Below are 20,470 nucleotides of genomic sequence, written 5' to 3' on the forward strand. Positions count from 1 at the left end.
TGACTGTACTGCGGCAAAGTGGTTTGTTATCCTCCAGCGACGTAGACCTACGTCGCTGGGCTCCTCCCCCTGTAGGCGGCGCTCGCGCGCCGCCGGAGGCGCGCTCCCCCGCTGTTTTCATTCACAGCGGGAGTCGGGCCAGGGGAGGAGCGGCGGCGATCGCCGCTGCTCTTCCCCGATCGTCGGGGAATCTAGTTTGGAGATCCGCCCGCTTGTGTAAACAGAGCGGGCGGATCTCCTAAGTGACAGATTGCAGGGTTCAGCATAGCTGATCATGCGATCTGTCCCTGACTCACTCAGTCACCTCCCCCCACACACGTCAGTAAGCACCAGGCATACATTAACCCCTCCCTCTCCAATAAAATTAACCCCTTCCCAGCCAGTGTCATTTTTACAGTAACAGTGAATATATATAGCACTGATTACTGCAGTAATGTCACTGGTACCCCCAAAAATGTCAGTCAAGGGTCCGATCTGTCTGCCGCAATGTCGCAGTCCCGCAAAAAAAATCGCAGATCGCCGCCATTACTCGTTAAAAAAAAAAACACCAAAAATGACAGAAATCTTTCCCTTAGTTAGTAAACGCAATAACTTTTGCGCAAACCAATCAAAATACACTTATTGTGATTTTTTTTTTTTTTACCAAACATAGGTAGCAGAAAACAAATTGGCCAAAAATTAAAAAATGTTTTGATTTTTACATTTTTTTTATAGGGGAATTTCATATAAAAAAATGTTAAAAATATTGTTATTTTTTTAAATAAACGCTCTTTTTTTTGTTTTATAGCGCAAAAAGTAAAAATCACACAGGTGATCAAATACCACCAAAAGAAAGCTCTATTTGTGGGAAAAAAAGGACATAAATTTTGTTTGGGTACGGCGTCGCACGACCGCGCAATTGTTAGTTAAAGTCGCACAGTGCCGAATCGCAAAAAGTGGCCTGGACGTAAGACAGCAAAATCCTCCGGTGGTAAAGTGGTTAAACCCTTCCCCATGTTCATGTTAAGCCACGCCCCTAAAATTCAGCTGTCATATGCTGGAGGCTCTAACGTGCACTGAAGTTCTAACATTTTAGTGCTAATGCAGAGGTGGGGCTTTGTGTCAGGAGAAGGAGTGGCTTAATACTGACCTAGACAGAGCTAAGCCCCCTGGGCTCTACGTTCCAATGGGGCTCTACATTGATTTATTCTTAATTCCCCTATTGGGACACCATTCCCACACTTTCACATTTGTCCCCGGTATGTAGAAAGAAGCAATCGATTTGTTATCTTATTTTCTAATATATTCTTATAATTAATTGATTCTTATTGTCTGTAGTGTACGTCTGCTGAACCTGGACAGTAATGGGATCACTGCAGTTCCGTACCTACATCAGTTTGACAGCAGCCTGCAGGGCGGAGAGTCAGAGAACATGGACACCACTGTAAAGAGTAGTCACAAGACCCCAGAGATGAGTGACCAAGAGGATTCTCTGTGTGAGGGGATGGAGGAGAAGCTACACTACATGGTCCTACCCAGCACCAAGGACCCAGACAGGACAGGTAAGTGATTTGTAGTCCTTTAATATCTATGGAGAGTGACCTTCTGTCCCATAACTTCTGTGGCCAGGGACCCACTGTCCTCTCATCTCTATGGTAAGTGACCCTCTGTCCCCTCCCCTCTGTGACCAGTGACCCTCTGTTCCCTCACCTCTATGGTAAGTGACCTGCTGTTCCCTTACCTCTATGACCAGTGACCCTCTGTCCCTTCTACTCTATGGTAAGTGACCCTCTGTCCCTTCTACTCTATGGTAAGTGACCCTCTGTCTTCTCATCTCTATGGTAAGTGACCCTCTGTCCCCTCACCTCTATGGTAAGCGATCCTCTGTCCCCTCACCTCTTTGGTAAGTGACCCTCTGTCCCCTCACCTCTATGGTAAGTGACCTGCTGTTCCCTCACCTCTATGGTAAGTGACCCGCTGTTCCCTTACCTCTATGGTAAGTGACCTGCTGTTCCCTTACCTCTATGACCAGTGACCCTCTGTCCCTCAACTCTATGGTAAGTGACCATCTGTCCTCTCATCTCTATGGTAAGTGACCCTCTGTCCTCTCATCTCTATGGTCCCCTCACCTTTATGGTAAGTGACCCTCTGTCCCCTCACCTCCTATGGTAAGTGACCCGCTGTTCCCTTACCTCTGACCAGTGACCCCCGGTCCCCTCAACTCTATGGTAAGTGACCCTCTGGCCTCTCATCTCTATGGTAAGTGACCCTCTGTCCCTTCACCTCTATGGTAAGCTATCCTCTGTCCCTTCACCTCTTTGGTAAGTGACCCTCTGTCCCCTCACCTCTATGGTAAGTGACCTGCTGTTCCCTCACCTCTATGGTAAGTGACCCTTTGTCCCCTCACCACTATGGTAATTGACCCTCTGTCCCCTCATCCCTATGGTAGCTGACCATCTGACCCTCAACTCTATGACCAGTGATAAAGAGAAATGACCAGCGCTATGGACTAAGGTGCATATGGGGGGGGGGGGGGGGGTGTTGTGAATGGAAGGTGTAAGCTGCCACCAATCAACCCTTGAGTACAAGGGTAAGAGTGCAATATAAAATGTGGTGATTGATATCGGCGCTACCTTATAATGTATCAAGTAAAAACACACAAATATCAGAGTGTCACCAATATATAGTGAGTGAAACTCCTAAACGAAATAAATAAATAACCAATGTGTTTAATAAAATTCCAAATAAAAACAACCAATACGGTGATAGATGTACAAAATAACCATATACACTAATGGTGGTATATTTTACCACATACTGCTGCATGAGTTTTTATTGGAAACGCCACCTAGTGGACAGTTTTAATTTCACCCAGCAGCAAGTATTTATTTTTATATCACATGTTGTGGCACATATATCAGGAAATTCTATACCTGATAAATACACTTGTGGTTGTGGGATAACCCCCTTTTTTTTCTTTTTTTCCTTTTTTCCCTTTTACGTTCACCATTAGTGTATATGGTTATTTTGTACATCTATCACCGTATTGGTTGTTTTTATTTGGAATTTTATTAAACACATTGGTTATTTATTTATTTCGTTTAGGAGTTTCACTCACTATATATTGGTGACACTCTGATATTTGTGTGTTTTTACTTCATACATTATAAGGTAGCGCCGATATCAATCTATGACCAGTGACCCTCTGTTCCCTCACCTCTATGGTAAGTGACCTGCTGTTCCCTTGCCTTCATGACCAGTGACCCACTGTTCCCTTACCTCTATGACCAGTGACCCTCTGCCCTCTCAACTCTAAGGTAAGTGACTAACCTCATCTATATGGTAAGTGACCCTCTTTGCCCTGTGGCTTAAAAATGTCCAATATACTGTACACTACATTCACTAAAAATCTAAGAAAAAAATCTAATCTTTTCTATTACAGGTTCTTTTTAAACTTCACATTTAATTAATGACTTTTTTTTGTTGATTTTTAGAAGTGATATTCCCGTCCATCCAGAGCGCCAAGTCTTCTAATCCCTTCCCAGTAAGTTTTATACAGTAAACTCATATTGGATAATCAGAAATATCTTTGAAATGGATAGAGATAAAAATCTGATTGGGGTTCCACTTTCCCTGACTCTACTAAAGAAAAGACTTTTCATTCCTGTCTGACATATCGCCAAATAAAGCTTTGTTTGATATGCGCCAATCAGCTATAACTTGACCACTATGACCACTGATCGGTAAAGTGAATAACATTGATGATCTCATTACAATGGCATTTTAAAGTTAGTGGTATATATTAGGCAGCAAGTAAACATGTTGTCCCTGATGTTGATGTGTTGAAAGCTGATAAAATGTTTTATTGCAGTTTGTTGTGTATGAGGCTGTGTAGACGCAGACCCGTCAGGGTGCCCCATGCTGACCCGCGTCCACAGCTAAAAGCCCCTACAATGGGCATGTGTGCATCAGAACTGGACCTTGAAATAATGGAAGAAGGTGGCCTGGTCTAATTAATCACGCTTTCTTTTACATCATGTGGATGGTCGGGCGTGTGCGTGTCACTTACCTGGGGAAAAGATGGCACCAGGATGTATTATGGGTAGAAGGCAAGCTGGTGGAGGCAATGTGATGCTTTGGGCAATGTTCTTCTGGGAAATCTTGGGTCCTGCCATTCATGTGGATGTTACTTTGACATATACCAACTACCTAAACATTTGTTGCTGATTGAGTACACCCGTTCATGGAAATGGTATCCCCTGTTGGCAGTTGCCTCTTTCAGCAGCATAATGTACCCTGCCACACTGCAAAAATGGTTCAAGAGTGGTTTGAGGAACACAACGAGTTTGAGGCATTGACTTGGCTTTCAAATTCTCAATCCATTCAAGCATCTGTGGGATGTGCTGGAAAAACAAATCCCATCCGCTGAGGCCGCACCTCGCAACTTACAGGACTTGTGGGTTGAACAAAAAAAATTACCCAATTCCCACATCCATACACTTGATGTGGATGGTTGAAGCTTCCCAGCTGAGCTATTGTATTCTGACAGCAGGGAGGCTTCCCCACTGTCATAATACATTCATCAGCACTGCAGGCTATAGCCTGTGGCACTGATCGAGTGCGGAAATTCCTGACAGGGCAATTGTACAGTATGGCCGGGTTTAAAGAATCTGCTACTGAAGGCTTGGTGCCAAATACCACATCATACCTTTAGAGGCCTAGGGGAGGCCATGCCTGTAACAGATTCACAACCCACACTGTACTTGTGGTCTTCCGTCAGTATACTGCTTCCTCCCAGTTATGAACATAGATATCAGATTTTCCAGCCGCCCTTATACAAAGCTAGCCGACAACTTAGCTTGTACTGGAATCTTCTCCTTTATTGAACAGTTTCACACTCAATTTATACACACATGAGCACATCCCTCTCCTGACCAAATTACCCCACCAGGTCAGGGGTTGCCTGATTACATTATCATATGCAGATGAAATTGTATACAGAAATAGAAATAACATATCTAAAGAACAAAAAATGACTGTGGCGCTAAACCCGCTTAGTAACAGTCCCAAATATGAGAAAAGCAGTCCATATGAGTCCGTCTCCACACTTTAAGAAGAATTTCCAGAGTAGAGAAAACTCTGGGTGGCGTGCTAGGTGACGTGTGTCGCAAGCGTGGAGGAGACAGAGCGGCCATCGTTCTGGTGGTTCGTGGTCAAGACGCCCAGGAACATCGGGGAGGTCTCATATCTGTAATACATGCGAGATGTCTTCCTTCTTCCTGTGAGTACCCTTTTATAAGTAGGAATAAAGCCTTAAAAGCAGTCTGCGCTATGTGATGTCCTTTTTCTTTCTGCATACCACACCACTCTGTGAGCCCATCGGATAACATTGGGGGAAGCCTTCTGAGATTTACCGGTTATGCGCAATTCTCTGTCATGGAGATCAACTACATCTGGTAAGAAGTATTGGTGCTGGAGTGCTTTCTGGTGGTGGTTTTCTCTACTCTGGAAATTCTTCTTAAAGTGTGGAGACGGACTCATATGGACTGCTTTTCTCATATTTGGGACTGTTACTAAGCGGGTTTAGCGCCACAGTCATTTTTTATTCTTTTTTTAATCTGCCACATTCCGGATTAGTGTGGCTGCTTTACCCACAAATGTTTATTTGCTGATTTTATATTGTTCTTATGTTACCTTGAGCGCAGCAATAGTGTATGTTTTATATCTAAAGAACAACCAACACAAACAGTATACTATTTCCACTCAGCAACTAACAGATGACAATGATTCAATCAACGTGAGCCAATTAACTAGCAGACTTTCCGTCCTCGAGCTCCTGCAATACAATGCACATTACCTCAATACACAAACAATAGGGTGAGCCTGTCTCTGACATTGAAGTACATGGAACAGAAGCTCTTTCAATGAACATGTTCAGAATCAAACAGGAATAGTCCTCACATATTTCTCCAGATACATGGCTGACAAATATTACTGTCCCATTTGAAGCAATCCAAACCATTAAGTATCTGTCTTTCACTCCCAGTGACGGTGAGTACTGTCACAATGCCTTTTAAGGAGTTTGGTGGTAAAAGAGGGACCTACTCAATATTAGGAGGGTGATCATAAAGTTATGGCTGATCGGTGTACATGTATCACTTTGTTATCCTAAGCAGTGACAAAGTTATTGTTGAATACCCAGGCCCATAGCAGAAATGTAAGAATGGGCCAAAGGGGTGAGAACTGAAATGGTTTAATACAAAGAGGGAAATGGCTCACGCACGCCCCTTAGTGTCCCCTGTGTGTAGTGACAATGGACAGGATGGTAATGATCTTAGTTCTGATGTATGCTGGAGTGTCATTATCTTATCCTTCTATATGACAGAAGCCGCCAGAGACCACCATCAGCTCCTCCATCCTGCCCAGCTTCCTGCTGTACTCCACAGAAGAACTAATCCAGTCCTTCACCCCTCCACTGCCGAGCCTGACAGTCCTCAGCCTGGCTGACAACAAGGTATGTACGGACCTGGGGATATATGTAGGACCCCAATAAAGGCAGATTGTATCTCTGGCTGTTGTGGCAGGACGCTGTGCCTTACATCTTATAGTGGAAGAAATGAGGTATCTCTGCAGAGGTGTAACTAGAACCTTCGGGGCCTCATTGCAGGGAACCATGAAGGGCCCACCTGACTCACAGCCAGGGCCCTTTTCTCCGAGCTCAGGGCTCTTCCCTCAAGTGCGACCTTTGCGACCCTGGTAGTTCCGCCACTGGTGTCAGTAGATTTTTATTAATTTTTTTTTAATACAATATTATTTTATACAATAGAATTTAATTAGAAACACAGTTGGGGGGCTTTAGTGAGATATCAGGGGTCTAAACAGACCTCTGATATTCTACCTTTGAGACTGAGAAAGGTGATTAAAGACACAGCCCTCAATCTCCATCTCTGCAGCCTGAGCTGCACAGAATTAATGGACAGGAATAGCTCTGTACAGAGCTTCCTGTTTTATCACAAACTGAAGCATAGTAAACATAGCTTACTATGTTTTAGTTATGAATGGACAGGGATCGATCACTGACTATTCAGACATGACATGTTTACCGGCCCCTTCTCCGTTCGTTACTCTCCATCCTGACAGCCTCAGAGCTGGGGGGGCAGGCGAGAGCACACAGGGTCAGGAGGGGGCAGAGGGGCCGGGGGGCAGAAAGAAGCTTGATAGGATGGGCTGCATATAGAGGAACCGATCCCTTCCATAGTCCCCCTGCATTCAGCGTCTGCAGGAGGAACATGGAGGGGATTGGTTCCTCTATATGCCGTCCCTCATATCCAGGAGCACTTCTGCCCCTGCGTCTGTGTATTTCCAAATGTAACCAATAAAAATTCAGCCTTGGACGTGCAATGTGTAGCCTGAATCTAGTTGTCTGGTCGGGATAGATGTGATGCTGCCAGTATGAATACATGAGATATATCATTCATGTACTCTGATTGGTCACTGGGCTATTCAGGAATAAATTAGCAGTCATACTTTCCTTGATGCTAAGGTCTCATTCACATAGGCGTACCTATACGTATTAATGTGTGAAGGGCCATTATTGCACGGGTGTTTTGTGCATACGTGCACAGGTATGCAGCAGCTGCACAGACACACCTGCTCCCACTTTGACAGCTGCACAGGTGCGTGTCCCTGAATGCAGACAGCTGGACAGGTGCGTGTCCCTGAATGCAGACAGCTGGGCAGGTTCGTGTCCCTGAATGCAGACAGCTGGACAGGTGCGTGTCCCTGAATGCAGACAGCTGGGCAGGTGCACGTCCCTGAATGCACACAACTGGGCAGGTGCGTGTCCCTGAATGCACACAGCTGGGCAGGTGCGTGTCCCTGAATGCACACAGCTGGGCAGGTACGTGTTCCAAAATGCACACAGCTGGGCAGGTGCACGTCCCTGAATGCACACAGCTGGGCAGGTACGTGTCCCTGAATGCACACAGCTGGGCAGGTGCGTGTCCCTGAATGCAGACAGCTGGGCAGGTGCGTGTCCCTGAATGCAGACAGCTGGGCAGGTGCGTGTCCCTGAATGCACACAGCTGGGCAGGTGCATGTCCCTGAATGCACACAGCTGGGCAGGTCCACGTCCCTGAATGCACACAGCTGGGCAGGTCCACGTCCCTGAATGCACACAGCTGGGCAGGTGCACGTCCCTGAATGCACACAGCTGGGCAGGTGCACGTCCCTGAATGCACACAGCTGGGCAGGTGCACGTCCCTGAATGCACACAGCTGGGCAGGTGCACGTCCCTGAATGCACACAGCTGGGCAGGTACGTGTCCCTGAATGCAGACAGCTGGGCGGGTGCTTGTCCCTGAATGCACACAGCTGGGCGGGTGCGTGTCCCTGAATGCACACAGCTGGGCAGGTGCACGTCCCTGAATGCACACAGCTGGGCAGGTGCACGTCCCTGAATGCACACAGCTGGGCGGGTGCGTGTCCCTGAATGCACACAGCTGGGCGGGTGCGTGTCCCTGAATGCACACAGCTGGGCAGGTGCACGTCCCTGAATGCACACAGCTGGGCAGGTGCACGTCCCTGAATGCACACAGCTGGGCAGGTGCACGTCCCTGAATGCACACAGCTGGGCGGGTGCGTGTCCCTGAATGCACACAGCTGGGCAGGTGCACGTCCCTGAATGCACACAGCTGGGCAGGTGCACGTCCCTGAATGCACACAGCTGGGCAGGTGCACGTCCCTGAATGCACACAGCTGGGCGGGTGCGTGTCCCTGAATGCACACAGCTGGGCAGGTGCACGTCCCTGAATGCACACAGCTGGGCAGGTGCACGTCCCTGAATGCACACAGCTGGGCGGGTGCGTGTCCCTGAATGCACACAGCTGGGCAGGTGCACGTCCCTGAATGCACACAGCTGGGCAGGTGCGTGTCCCTGAATGCAGACAGCTGGGCAGGTGCACGTCCCTGAATGCACACAGCTGGGCAGGTGCGTGTCCCTGAATGCACACAGCTGGGCGGGTGCGTGTCCCTGAATGCACACAGCTGGGCGGGTGCGTGTCCCTGAATGCACACAGCTGGGCAGGTGCACGTCCCTGAATGCACACAGCTGGGCAGGTGCACGTCCCTGAATGCACACAGCTGGGCAGGTGCATGTCCCTGAATGCACACTGCCTGCATTTGAGGACACGCACTGGCACACCTGTGCATCCCATGCAGGCAAAGATGTCCCTTCACACGGGTGTATTGATAGGTACGCCTGGGTGATTTGAGGCCTAAAGTCTTTGTAAAACGGAACAATGTACTTCTCTTATTTACTTCTTTTTACAGAAAAAGAAAAAGAGGTGAAAGGTTTAGATTCATATATTAGAAGGTGGCCCGGTTATATTTTATCATTTTGTATGTAGATGGATGTGTTTGGAGGTCATTTTGGTTGCATTTCTTCATTTTTTTTTTTTAGTTGGAACATGAAGAGGACCTGTTAGCTGTAGCTCTGTTCCCCTCGCTGGAGGAGCTGGTGATCCATGGGAACCCGGTGACTACCCACTGGAAAGGTAAAGCAATCCCAAAGCCAGTGCACCTCTAACCAGACCCAGCTGTAATCATTCTAGTGACCCCATCATTTATATGGGTTAAAGTGGACCCCCCCTAACAAATAAATGTTAGTAAATGGGGGCAGTCCTATTTCTCATTACATATGCAGGCTCTGCTTCCTGCTCAGCCTGATCTCTTGAAATGTCTAGCAAACGGGGTCACTGGGATTCAAAGTATTATACTCTCTGCAGTCTCTGCTGACATGAAAACCCCACAATACATTTGTCACCATGTCATCTAGCCTGCTTTGGCATCCTTAAGGATTTGTGTCATCATTACCAAATCACATGATGATTTTAAAGGGATTGTAAAGTCTCAAGGTTTTTCACCTTAATGCATTCTGATCAGTGGCGGCTGGTGCTCCATTGGCCGGGGGGGGTGACAGATGGACCACACCACAAGCAACCCACCCACCCCCCCCCCCCGACCACACCAGCTTGCACACCATACCACCCCCCCCCCCCCGACTCACTCACCCTGCACTGACATGGAAGGCGGGCGGCGGCGGCGGCTTCCCCTGCGTCTCCTCCCTTCTCCTCCTTGGCCAATAGCATGGCCTCTCCTTTTGGCCAATCAGGAAACGGGTCTCGCTTCCTGATTGGCTGGGAGGAAAATCAGTGTGATAATAGTGAATATTCATTCGCTATTGTCACACAACTGGGTGGGCTCAGGGCACATTGCTCTGCGCCCCGAGCCCACCCTTTTTTGAAGCTTATTAGAGCCTCTGGCTCTAATCACGTGCTTTAAAAAAAAAACCCCATTGGAATCCATGCGTCTGGCGCCCTGCATGTAGATGAGGGGGCCAGATGCATGGATAGGGAAGGCGGCACCCCTGCACCCCCCAATGGACGGGCCGCCACTGATTCTGACACTTTAAATCTCCCTCCTCAACACAATTCCACAATATTGGTGGTCAGTGGCCAACTTCGAGTAAAGCTCTCTCTCTGCTTCAGCCTTTCTTTCCTCTCCCTGTTGTGAGAGGAAGGGACGGGCTTTCAAATGTAAACAGTAGTATTGTTTACGTTTGTGATCCCTGTGATAGGTCATCACAAGGCACAGAGCCACTCTGATTGGCGTCTATTGACTCCACATTCATAGCCGTTGTGCACACCCCAACAGTAAAGAAAAAACGAAATGGGCGTTTTAAAACGTCCTCTTAGAGCAGGGGTGCTCAACCTATAGCCCGCGGCCCACATGTGGCTCTCAGAGCCTTCTGATGTGGCCCTCGACTCCAAACTGGGAAAGCGCATGCCCATGTTCTGGGAAGCCCAGATCGCAATCAATGGGTTGCCGACCCGCTATCCCAGAGTGCTACCCATCAGAGTGCATGGAGCCATCAGCGGAGGAAGCAGGAGCCGCATAAGCTGTCCCAGGCGGAGTGATACCAAGTGCCCTTCTCCTGGGACCTTTCTAGCAGCCTGGAGAACAATACAGAACCACACACATGGGGGTGCAAACTCCTAGTGCATTACCCGGGATTAATCAATAGAAGGAATTAATTAAAAAGCCAAACAAATACTCACAAAGGACGGAGCTCTGAGGAAGGGGATGTGCCCTTGAAACGCGACAGATTCCCCACATTGCCGCAGTTAGGTCACTTGTTGCCACATTAGTTGACCACCGGATTTGTTGTCATGGTTGTTGAGTATTCATTTGGCTGATTTTCCCAGAAGTCTGCACTAAGATACAAGTCAGATTTTAAGCATCCCCTACAACAAAGATGTAATTTGTGGTAAGGGAAACCATGTCTAAAGGGATGCAGACCCTGCGACTTTCCTCATTAGAACCCTGCAGGCGCAGCATCTGATTGATTAAAAAAGCACTCCCATTCACATTAACTCTGCACATGAAAACAGACAAACCGCTATTCCTTCAAAATAACCAAAGGTAGGAACCTGCAACAAAGTTTGTTATAATCCCCACAATTTACATGGGGAAGTGGCCCTCGCCCTTCAAAAGGTTGAGCACCCCTGTCTTAGAGTAACTGCTCCCCCTAGTGTCTGTTTTAGTATACAGCAACTATGTACAGTATGCCTACATCTATGTACTCGTCCAATATCTTGATTGCAGCTTTTTGGGATGTATGACGTTGATAACCCAGGAGGCTGTGGGTGGCCCAGGCAAAGTCATTTTCATCTAGGCAATAACAATACTGCACAATCCTATATTTCATTAGGAATCAATATCCTTTGCGACCCTGGTAGTTCCGCCACTGGTGTCAGTAGATTTTTATTAAATTTTTTTTTAATACAATATTATTTTATACAATAGAATTTATTTAGAAACCCCGTTGGGGGGCTTTAGTGAGATATCAGGGGTCTAAACAGACCTCGGATATTCTACCTTTGAGACTGAGAAAGGCGATTGAATACACAGCCCTCAATCTCCATCTCTGCAGCACAGAATGAATGGACAGGAATGGATGGTCAGAGACTGCAGACATAGTACAGGAGGTGGCCAGAGACTGCAGACATAGTACAGGAGGTGGCCAGAGACTGCAGACATACATTACATAGCTAGTGTGCTTGAAGACTTATCTCCCTGTCTGGCCCAGCACCATCTATGAAGGTTTTGAAGGGTATGTCATCAGAACTCCTATTAACTTCTGGGGGAACACACACTTCTGAATTCTTAGTCTTTAACATTGTAAATGTCATACATTCTATACTAAGGTTCTTAATATAGTGATATATACTGAACAAAATTATAAACGCAACACTTTTGTTTTTGCCCCCCATTTTTCATGAGCTGAACTCCAATATCTAAGACTTTTTCTATGTACACAAAAGGCCGATTTCTCTCAAATATTGTTCACAAATCTGTCTAAATCTGTGTTAATGATCACTTCTCCTTTGCCGAGATAATCCATCCACCTCACAGGTGTGGCATATGAAGATGCTGATTAGACAGCATGATTATTGCACATGTGTGCCTTAGGCTGCCCACAATAAAAGGCCACTCTAAAATGTGCAGTTTTACTGTATTGGGGTCCAGGTGGGTCTGAAAACCAGTCATTATCTTGTGTGACCACCGTTTGCCTCACGCAGTGCCACACATCTCCTTGGCATAGAGTTGATCAGGTTGGTGATTGTGGCCTGTGGAATGTTGGTCCACTCCTCTTCAATGGCTGTGCGAAGTTGCTGGATATTGGCAGGACCTGGAACACGTTGTCGTATACACCGATCCAAAGCATCCCAAACATGCTGAATGGGTGACATGTCCAGTGACGGAGAGTATGCTAGCAATGCAAGAACTGGGATGTTTTCAGCTTCCAGGAATTGTATACAGATCCTTGCAACGTGGGGCCGTGCATTATCATGCTGCAACATGAGGTGATGGACGTGGATGAATGGCACAACAATGGGCCTCAGGATCTCGTCACAGTATCTCTGTGCATTCAAAATTCCATCAATAAAATGCACCTGTGTTCATTGTCCATAACATATGCCTGCCCATACCATAGCCCCACCACCACCATGGGCCACTCCATCCACAACATTGACATCAGCAAACCGCTCACCCACACAACGCCATACACGCTCTCTGCCATCTGCCCTGTACAGTGAAAACCGGGATTCATCCCTGAAGAGAACACCTCTGCAAAGTGCCAGACGCCATTGAATGTAAGCATTTGCCCACTAAAGTCGGTTAGAACGATGAACTGCAGTCAGATCGAGACCCAGACGAGGATGACAATCATGCAGATGAGCTTCCCTGAGACGGTTTCTGACAGCTTGTGCTGAAATTCTTTGGTTATGGAAACCGATTGTTGCAGCAGCTGTCCGGGTGGCCGGTCTCAGACGATCTTGGAGGTGAAGATGCTGGATGTGGAGGTCCTGGGCTGGTCTCAGACGATCTTGGAGGTGAAGATGCTGGATGTGGAGGTCCTGGGCTGGTCTCAGATGATCTTGGAGGTGAAGATGCTGGATGTGGAGGTCCTGGGCTGGTCTCAGACCATCTTGGAGGTGAATATGCTTGATGTGGAGGTCCTAGGCTGGTCTCAGATGATCTTGGAGGTGAAGATGCTGGATGTGGAGGTCCTAGGCTGGTCTCAGATGATCTTGGAGGTGAAGATGCTGGATGTGGAGGTCCTAGGCTGGTCTCAGATGATCTTGGAGGTGAAGATGCTGGATGTGGAGGTCCTAGGCTGGTCTCAGATGATCTTGGAGGTGAAGATGCTGGATGTGGAGGTCCTAGGCTGGTCTCAGATGATCTTGGAGGTGAAGATGCTGGATGTGGAGGTCCTAGGCTGGTCTCAGATGATCTTGGAGGTGAAGATGCTGGATGTGGAGGTCCTGGGATGGTGTGGTTACATGTGGTCTGCGGTTGTGAGGCCGGTTGGATGTACTGCCAAATTGTCTGAAACGCCTTTGGAGACGGCTTATGGTAGAGAAATGAACATTCAATTCACGAGCAACAGCTCTGGTGGACATTCCTGCAGTCAGCATGCCAATTGCACCCTACCACAAAACTTGTGACATCTGCAGCATTGTGCTGTGTGATAAAACTGCACATTTTAGAGTGGCCTTTTATTGTGGCCGGCCTAAGGCACACCTGTGCAATAATCATGCTGTCTAATCAGCATCTTGATATGTCACACCTGTGAGGTGGATGGATTATGTCAGCAAAGGAGAAGTAATCACTAACAGAGATTTAGACAGATTTCTTTTTATGCCAGGAAAACCTTACTGCAACATTGGAGGGGATCCGCTCCCCCGACGGTCGCCCATTGGCGGGCGCTGGTGGACTCGGCCCTTCCGCTATATAAACTGACTTACATGGGCCGTCAGTGCCCACAGAAGTTTGGAAAGATCTGGGACAAGTGGTTGGGAGCGCGGTCTATACATCTTTAGATCTATTGGGATAGGGCTTGGTGGCAGGGGTGCTGTTCTATCCCTTCATGCCCCTGGGTGATGTTTTGGTTCTATTTCCCCCTGGGGGATTGGGGGGATGGGGCACGGTGGTGGTGTCCCCTACCTCAGTCCTCTGGCACCACACCTGCTCCTCCCTCGGGGGCCCCTGACTTTCTATGGATATGGGACTTGGTTACTGCTATGTCTCCGCTAATGTGTATGTCTATCACTCCAGGCTAGTGTCTTGGGTTAGCTTTGCTGTTTATATACCTTGCTTGTATTTGTGCACGGATTTCTGTTTAATGCTGTTGCTAATTCTCCTTTTTTGGATAATGTACCTTCATGGCTGTACTGCTGTATTATTGTTCTGGTTTCTACTAATAAAACTTTTCTGTTAAAAAAAAAAAAAAAGATTTAGACAGATTTGTGAACAATATTTGAGAGAAATCGGCCTTTTGTATACATAGAAAAAGTTTTAGATCTTTGAGTTCAGCTCATGAAAAATGGGGGCAAAAACAAAAGTGTTGCGTTTATAATTTTGTTCAGTATATATTATATATGTGTCTTTTAGCCTATCACTGGGTCTGTATATGCTAATTAGATAGAGGTGAGGGGGGTCATCTGGCAACATAGTAGTATACGCCCGATAGGGGCGGGCCAATGACCTTAAAAACCCCCTCTCAATGGTTTGATGGTATAACTTGAAGAGCAAAGGCACAGTTTAGTTGGCTCTGAAGAAGAGGCAGGACCTCGAAACGCATTAGCCAGTTTTTTTGTTTCATCTATGATGTGATACTGTGGGCACTGCAGCCACTGTGATGGGATATGCCTCTATCAAGCGTCTGTTTGTGAGTACCTTTGTTATATAATAAAGCTTTTTAATAAAGCTTTTTACATTAAGGATAATGCACTAGGCCAGTGTGCTATCTGTCTATTTCTTACCTGCACCCACAGTACAGGAGTTGGTCAGAGACTGCAGACACAGTACAGGAGATGGTCAGAGACTACAGACACAGTACAGGAGATGGTCAGAGACTACAGACATGGTACAGGAGATGGTCAGAGACCTGCAGACATGGTACAGGAGATGGTCAGAGACTGCAGACATGGTACAGGAGATGGTCAGAGACTGCAGACATGGTACAGGAGATGGTCAGAGACTGCAGACATGGTACAGGAGATGGTCAGAGACTGCAGACATTGTACAGGAGATGGTCAGAGACTGCAGACATGGTACAGGAGATGGTCAGAGACTGCAGACATGGTACAGGAGATGGTCAGAGACTGCAGACATGGTACAGGAGATGGTCAGAGACTGCAGACATGGTACAGGAGATGGTCAGAGACTACAGACATACTACAGGAGATGTATAGAAACAACAGATGGTGTTCCGTGAAGGGCTCATTCAGGGATCTCCCAAAAATATAGTAAGGAACCCATAAGTGGTCAACATTTAACCTCAATCTATGTCTGTCCTGGGTAGTGACCGTTGGTTGTGTAAGAATATAAAACAAAAAGGAAAAAAGAGGAATGGGGGAGTATGAGAATACAGATCAAATGCCTGTCGCCCGCTACCCCAAACACCAACTAAGGGCACTCCAAACATTTTAATAAAAGAAAATACAAATTTTATTAGGCACGTATGCCTTGAACGTGAGAGGTTAGGACAAAAACATCAGGGTGGTGAACCATTGTGTTACAAAACAACATAAATGTTAAAATCAATGAATTGATGCATCCATGCACATATTAATGAACTATACCGTCTATACATGTGCACTGGACCTGACAAACACCAGCATACTGTGTAGGCTGGATAATCTGTGAGGTACAGTGCGAGGACCTCTTGGTGGTAAATGAAACACCCCTCTGGATAATAAGGTGGGTGAGCCTGGCTGGAGATGAATTGGATCCTAATAAGAGTTTGATGGTTTCAAAATAAAATTGATGACACAATAGGATTCCGACCTTGCTGGCCCATAATCACCTGTGCTAAGCCGTCTACTAATGATTAAATATAGCCATGGTAAATACTCCAGGGACCATCCAAGGAATTTATGGGAAATAGCTGAGTTTTCTGCAAAAAAGTCTCAATGTCGGTCAGGCAATTGGAGACCCGACTGTTAGAGTAGAGGGAGATCACAAGTGCCACTAACAGAGTCCAGTAGTGATTGCTGCCAAGCTATTGAGGCCGTTTGCAGCACACAGTCTAGATGATAAGGACAAAGTGGGAGGATGAAACAAATCATTCATTTACCTTAGCATGTGTCTCGTTTTGAGTATCGGTGTGCAAATCATATGGGCGGGGGAGGTTGAGTAGCGGTACATGGCGGCAGTAGTCCCCGTTAACCGGTTGGTCCGTGTCCACCTCCGTCTCACCCCGGCGTTCTACCCTTCCATGTGGCTAGACCGACGGCTGTGAAGCTAGACATCCGGGTAGGAGGTATCCTCCCGATCGTCACTTACGGTTTAGCTGATCAGCCGTGCCCCCTGGTTTGGGAACAGCCAGGGGAACGATAGACAGGGGGTCCCGTGCAGGGGATTCAATTGCCGCTAGTGCATGGAGGCACAGTGCACAGTGCTGGACGCTGACGCGTTTCACCAAACACGTTGGTTTCCTCAGAGCTACTGAATGGATCCAAGATGTATCAATATATACCACCCCTGATTGGGGATCATTCGTTAATTATTTACTGATGTGTGGGACTAGAGGGAGCTGCAATACTGCAAATTTCCACAAGATGTCCTCACATCACAGAGTCAATGTGGTATATCATTGTGATACAAATTGCCATTCAACCAGCAAAGTTGCCAGCCCCATTTCCAGATGTTATCATCAAAGGAATAATGGCTGGTCAAATAAAATTGATTAAAATAAACATATATTTAAAAATACCACACAGCAAACCATATGCAAAGAAATATATATATATGTGTAACTATATCTGCATTTTCTGACACAGTTAATGACAGTTGAACTTAGAAGAGTTTCCGCACGATCACGTGCGGGAAACCATCTCTCTCGTTGTGCTAGATAGACCACAACGAGAGGGAGGGGGGAGGGAAATGGAGGGAGGAGGAGAGAGGAGAACAAGATGGAATACCAAATAATTCACTATACGGTTATTAGTGGTAACATTCTCAGTTGTGGGAGTTTCCTAGTAGGTCACTAATATTTTAGCTTAAGATTGGTAAGGGTCCTGAATGGCCTAAGGGAATAGATATCATTAATGCAATGTTGGTAAAAACTCATTCATAATTTGAATTCCGGAGGCCTATAGCCCCTTAGCAGGATTCCCACTCCTCACCCACATTCCGCCCATACATACTTTGCCCTAGATCCCTAGGTGTAGGTTGGTGTCACCAAAAGGTGACAGGTGTAGCAATAAGGGGAAGGTATGCACCGAATACCGTACGTGTGGTGATGTATTTACCTGGTATTTGGCAATATATCATTGATTGGGCAGAAAACGAGGGACAGCACACATGTACATGATGCCAAGCCCGAGGGGTCAGGGATTAAGGAAGGGCTGCAGGCTAAATTCAACGTTGAGGCCCGCAGGTGACAGGGATCCCATCTTATATATCCACATTTTCTCCTTTTGTAGGAGAATCCTGTCAAAATCTCCCCTCCTTGCCGGTAATTTGAGGGCATAAATCCCCCTGACCCTGAGCCCCTCGGGATTGGCAGCATGGTGTTCCAAGAAATGTAGGGGTACCGTTTTCTTATCGACCTTCTTTTTAATATCGGCCACATGTTTCAGGATGCGCGTTTTGAGTTGGCGTTTGGTCTTGCCTATATATGATTTTTGGCAGGGGCACACTATCTCGTAAATTACTCTCTCTGTTTGGCAATTAATGAAATCATTGATGATGAAATCTTTCTGACCGTTGCAACTCTTAAAGGTTTTTGATTTTATGACTAATTTACACATCTGACAGTGGCCACATGGAAACATTCCTTTTAGGCGTGGTAAAGAAGTCAACCAGTTATCTTCATCACGCGACCGGACAAACTCTGAATGACAGAGCGTGTCCTTTAGGTTTCTTGCCCTTTTGGCCGTAAGTAAGGGCCCAGGGCCCACCAATTTTTCAATGAGGGGAGAGACTGTGAGAACCTGCCAATGTTTGGTCAGGATTGCCCTGACTTCTTCCCACTGTGTGCCGTACTGGGTGATAATGCGTGGGTATTTGTCCCCAGTCGCAGTCATATGTGGAGTAGGGTCCTGTTGGTTACCCAGTAGGGTTGATCTCGGCCTTAAAGCTACTCTTTTGCGTGCTTTTTTAATTACTCTATGAGAGTAACCCCTCTCCTTAAATCTTTTATGTAGCTGTTTTGCCTCTTCCTGGTAATCTGCTGGTTCTGAACAGTTCCTTTTAAGATGTAAGAACTGTCCGACCGGTATACTATTTACCAGGTGTTTTGGATGGTGGCTGTTTGCAACTAATAGAGTATTAGCAGCTGTGTCCTTCCGGTGAGTTTTGGTTTTAAGTCCTCCATTTTCCACGGAAATAAGGAGATCAAGGAAGGGGAGATGATTAGTGGTTGCCATATAAGTTAAACGAATATTGCGGTCGTTTTGGTTTAAGGCACCTATGAATTGATTCAACTCAGCAGGTGTGCCACTCCAGAGGAGCAGGACATCATCAATGTACCTCAGCCACATGTGTGAGTGGCTGAGGTACATTGAGGACGGATAGACAACCTGCTCCTCCCAGAGGCCAAGATGGAGGCATGCGTAGGCCGGAGCCCACGGTGCCCCCATCGATGTGCCCCAGACCTGCTGGTAGTAACAATTCAAAAATTGGAAAAAATTGTGATTAAGGAGGAAGTCCAGAAGTTCGGCCACAAATTCGTTATGGGCACCAAGTTCAGGAAATTTGCTCTCCAAGAAGTGTGTGACTGCCCTTAAACCCCATTCATGTGGGATAGAAGTGTATAAGCTCTCGACGCCAATACCCACCAAGAGTATATTTGAGGGGGTAGAGGTCAATGAGAGTCTTCGAAGTACATCCCTGGTATGTATCCTGTACAAAGGATGGAAGGGCAGTCACCAACTCCTTAATAAGAGCATCAACAAATTTACCTGTCCTCTCTAATGGGCCACCTATTGCCGAGACAATAGGTCTCCCTGGAGGGTTGTTGAGTGATTTATGCAATTTGGGTATAATATAAAATGTAGGGATATTATACATTTTAACAAAAAGATATTCCGCCTCCTTTTTCGAGATCAGGCCTACTTCTTTTGCCAGGGAGATTTTATGGTTAAGGGCAGAGACAAGGGAGGGAAAGGGACTGTCGCGATGTTTCAAATAGGTAGTAGTGTCGTTCAGTTGTCTTTGAACCTCCTGGATATAATAATCCTCACTTAACAGTACCACATTGCCTCCCTTGTCGCTGCCCTTGATCACCACATTGGGTGCCTCGTGAGTTCTTTTAGGGCCCTTCTTTCTTCATTACTCAGATTATGGGTTCTGCCCCTTTGCCAATTAATCCTACCCAAGTCTTCCTTGACCAAGTCGAGGAAGACTTTAATATTGCGGTGTTTTGTGAGAGAGGGCATTTTTGTCGATTTTATGGGCAGTTGCGCATCTCGTCTAGTCACTTCAGTTAGGGGTATGCTATCCTCAGGGTCCTGACCTTCGTCCAATAAGGATGTTAGGATATCAATCAGCTCAGTATCATCCTCAGTCAAGGGCATCTCCACCTCTGTGCTATTGGCCCCCTTATCATGCCAGATCTTGAAGATGACCTTCCTGAGGTACAGGGCCACGTCCTTATAGACTTCAAATTCTGTCATTGAGGACATGGGGGCAAATGATAGGCCCTTACTGAGCAGACTGATATGCCTCTCCTGTAGGTCAAAGCTAGACAGATTGACAACCTTGAGATCACCCAAATGTGAATCTACCGATGGTTTTTGAGGCTGCTGGACCTTGTGGTCCTTTGTGAGCCCCCCTTGTACTGGCCCTCTTTGGTCTTGATTTTGGGGTTTCCTTTTTCCCTTTGTGCTCCCCGTGGGGGTTCTAACTGCTGGGAGTAA

The 20,470-nt window shown here is 46.7% G+C and overlaps 1 protein-coding gene across 1 annotated transcript in view; it reads left to right on the top strand.

Annotated features, from left to right (window-relative positions):
• The window catches only part of XRRA1 (X-ray radiation resistance associated 1), a 103,333-nt gene that overhangs the window by 54,416 nt on the left and 28,447 nt on the right, over positions 1-20,470 (top strand). Inside the window, exons 9-12 of the mRNA XM_082247255.1 lie at positions 1,318-1,541; positions 3,474-3,523; positions 6,365-6,493; positions 9,439-9,532. Of these exons, the coding sequence (XP_082103381.1) occupies positions 1,318-1,541; positions 3,474-3,523; positions 6,365-6,493; positions 9,439-9,532 (497 nt within the window). The remainder of the gene's footprint in view (positions 1-1,317; positions 1,542-3,473; positions 3,524-6,364; positions 6,494-9,438; positions 9,533-20,470) is intronic.

This window comes from Pelophylax lessonae (assembly GCF_965119305.1).
Source record: "Pelophylax lessonae genome assembly, chromosome: 2".
Lineage (NCBI taxonomy): Eukaryota > Metazoa > Chordata > Amphibia > Anura > Ranidae > Pelophylax > Pelophylax lessonae.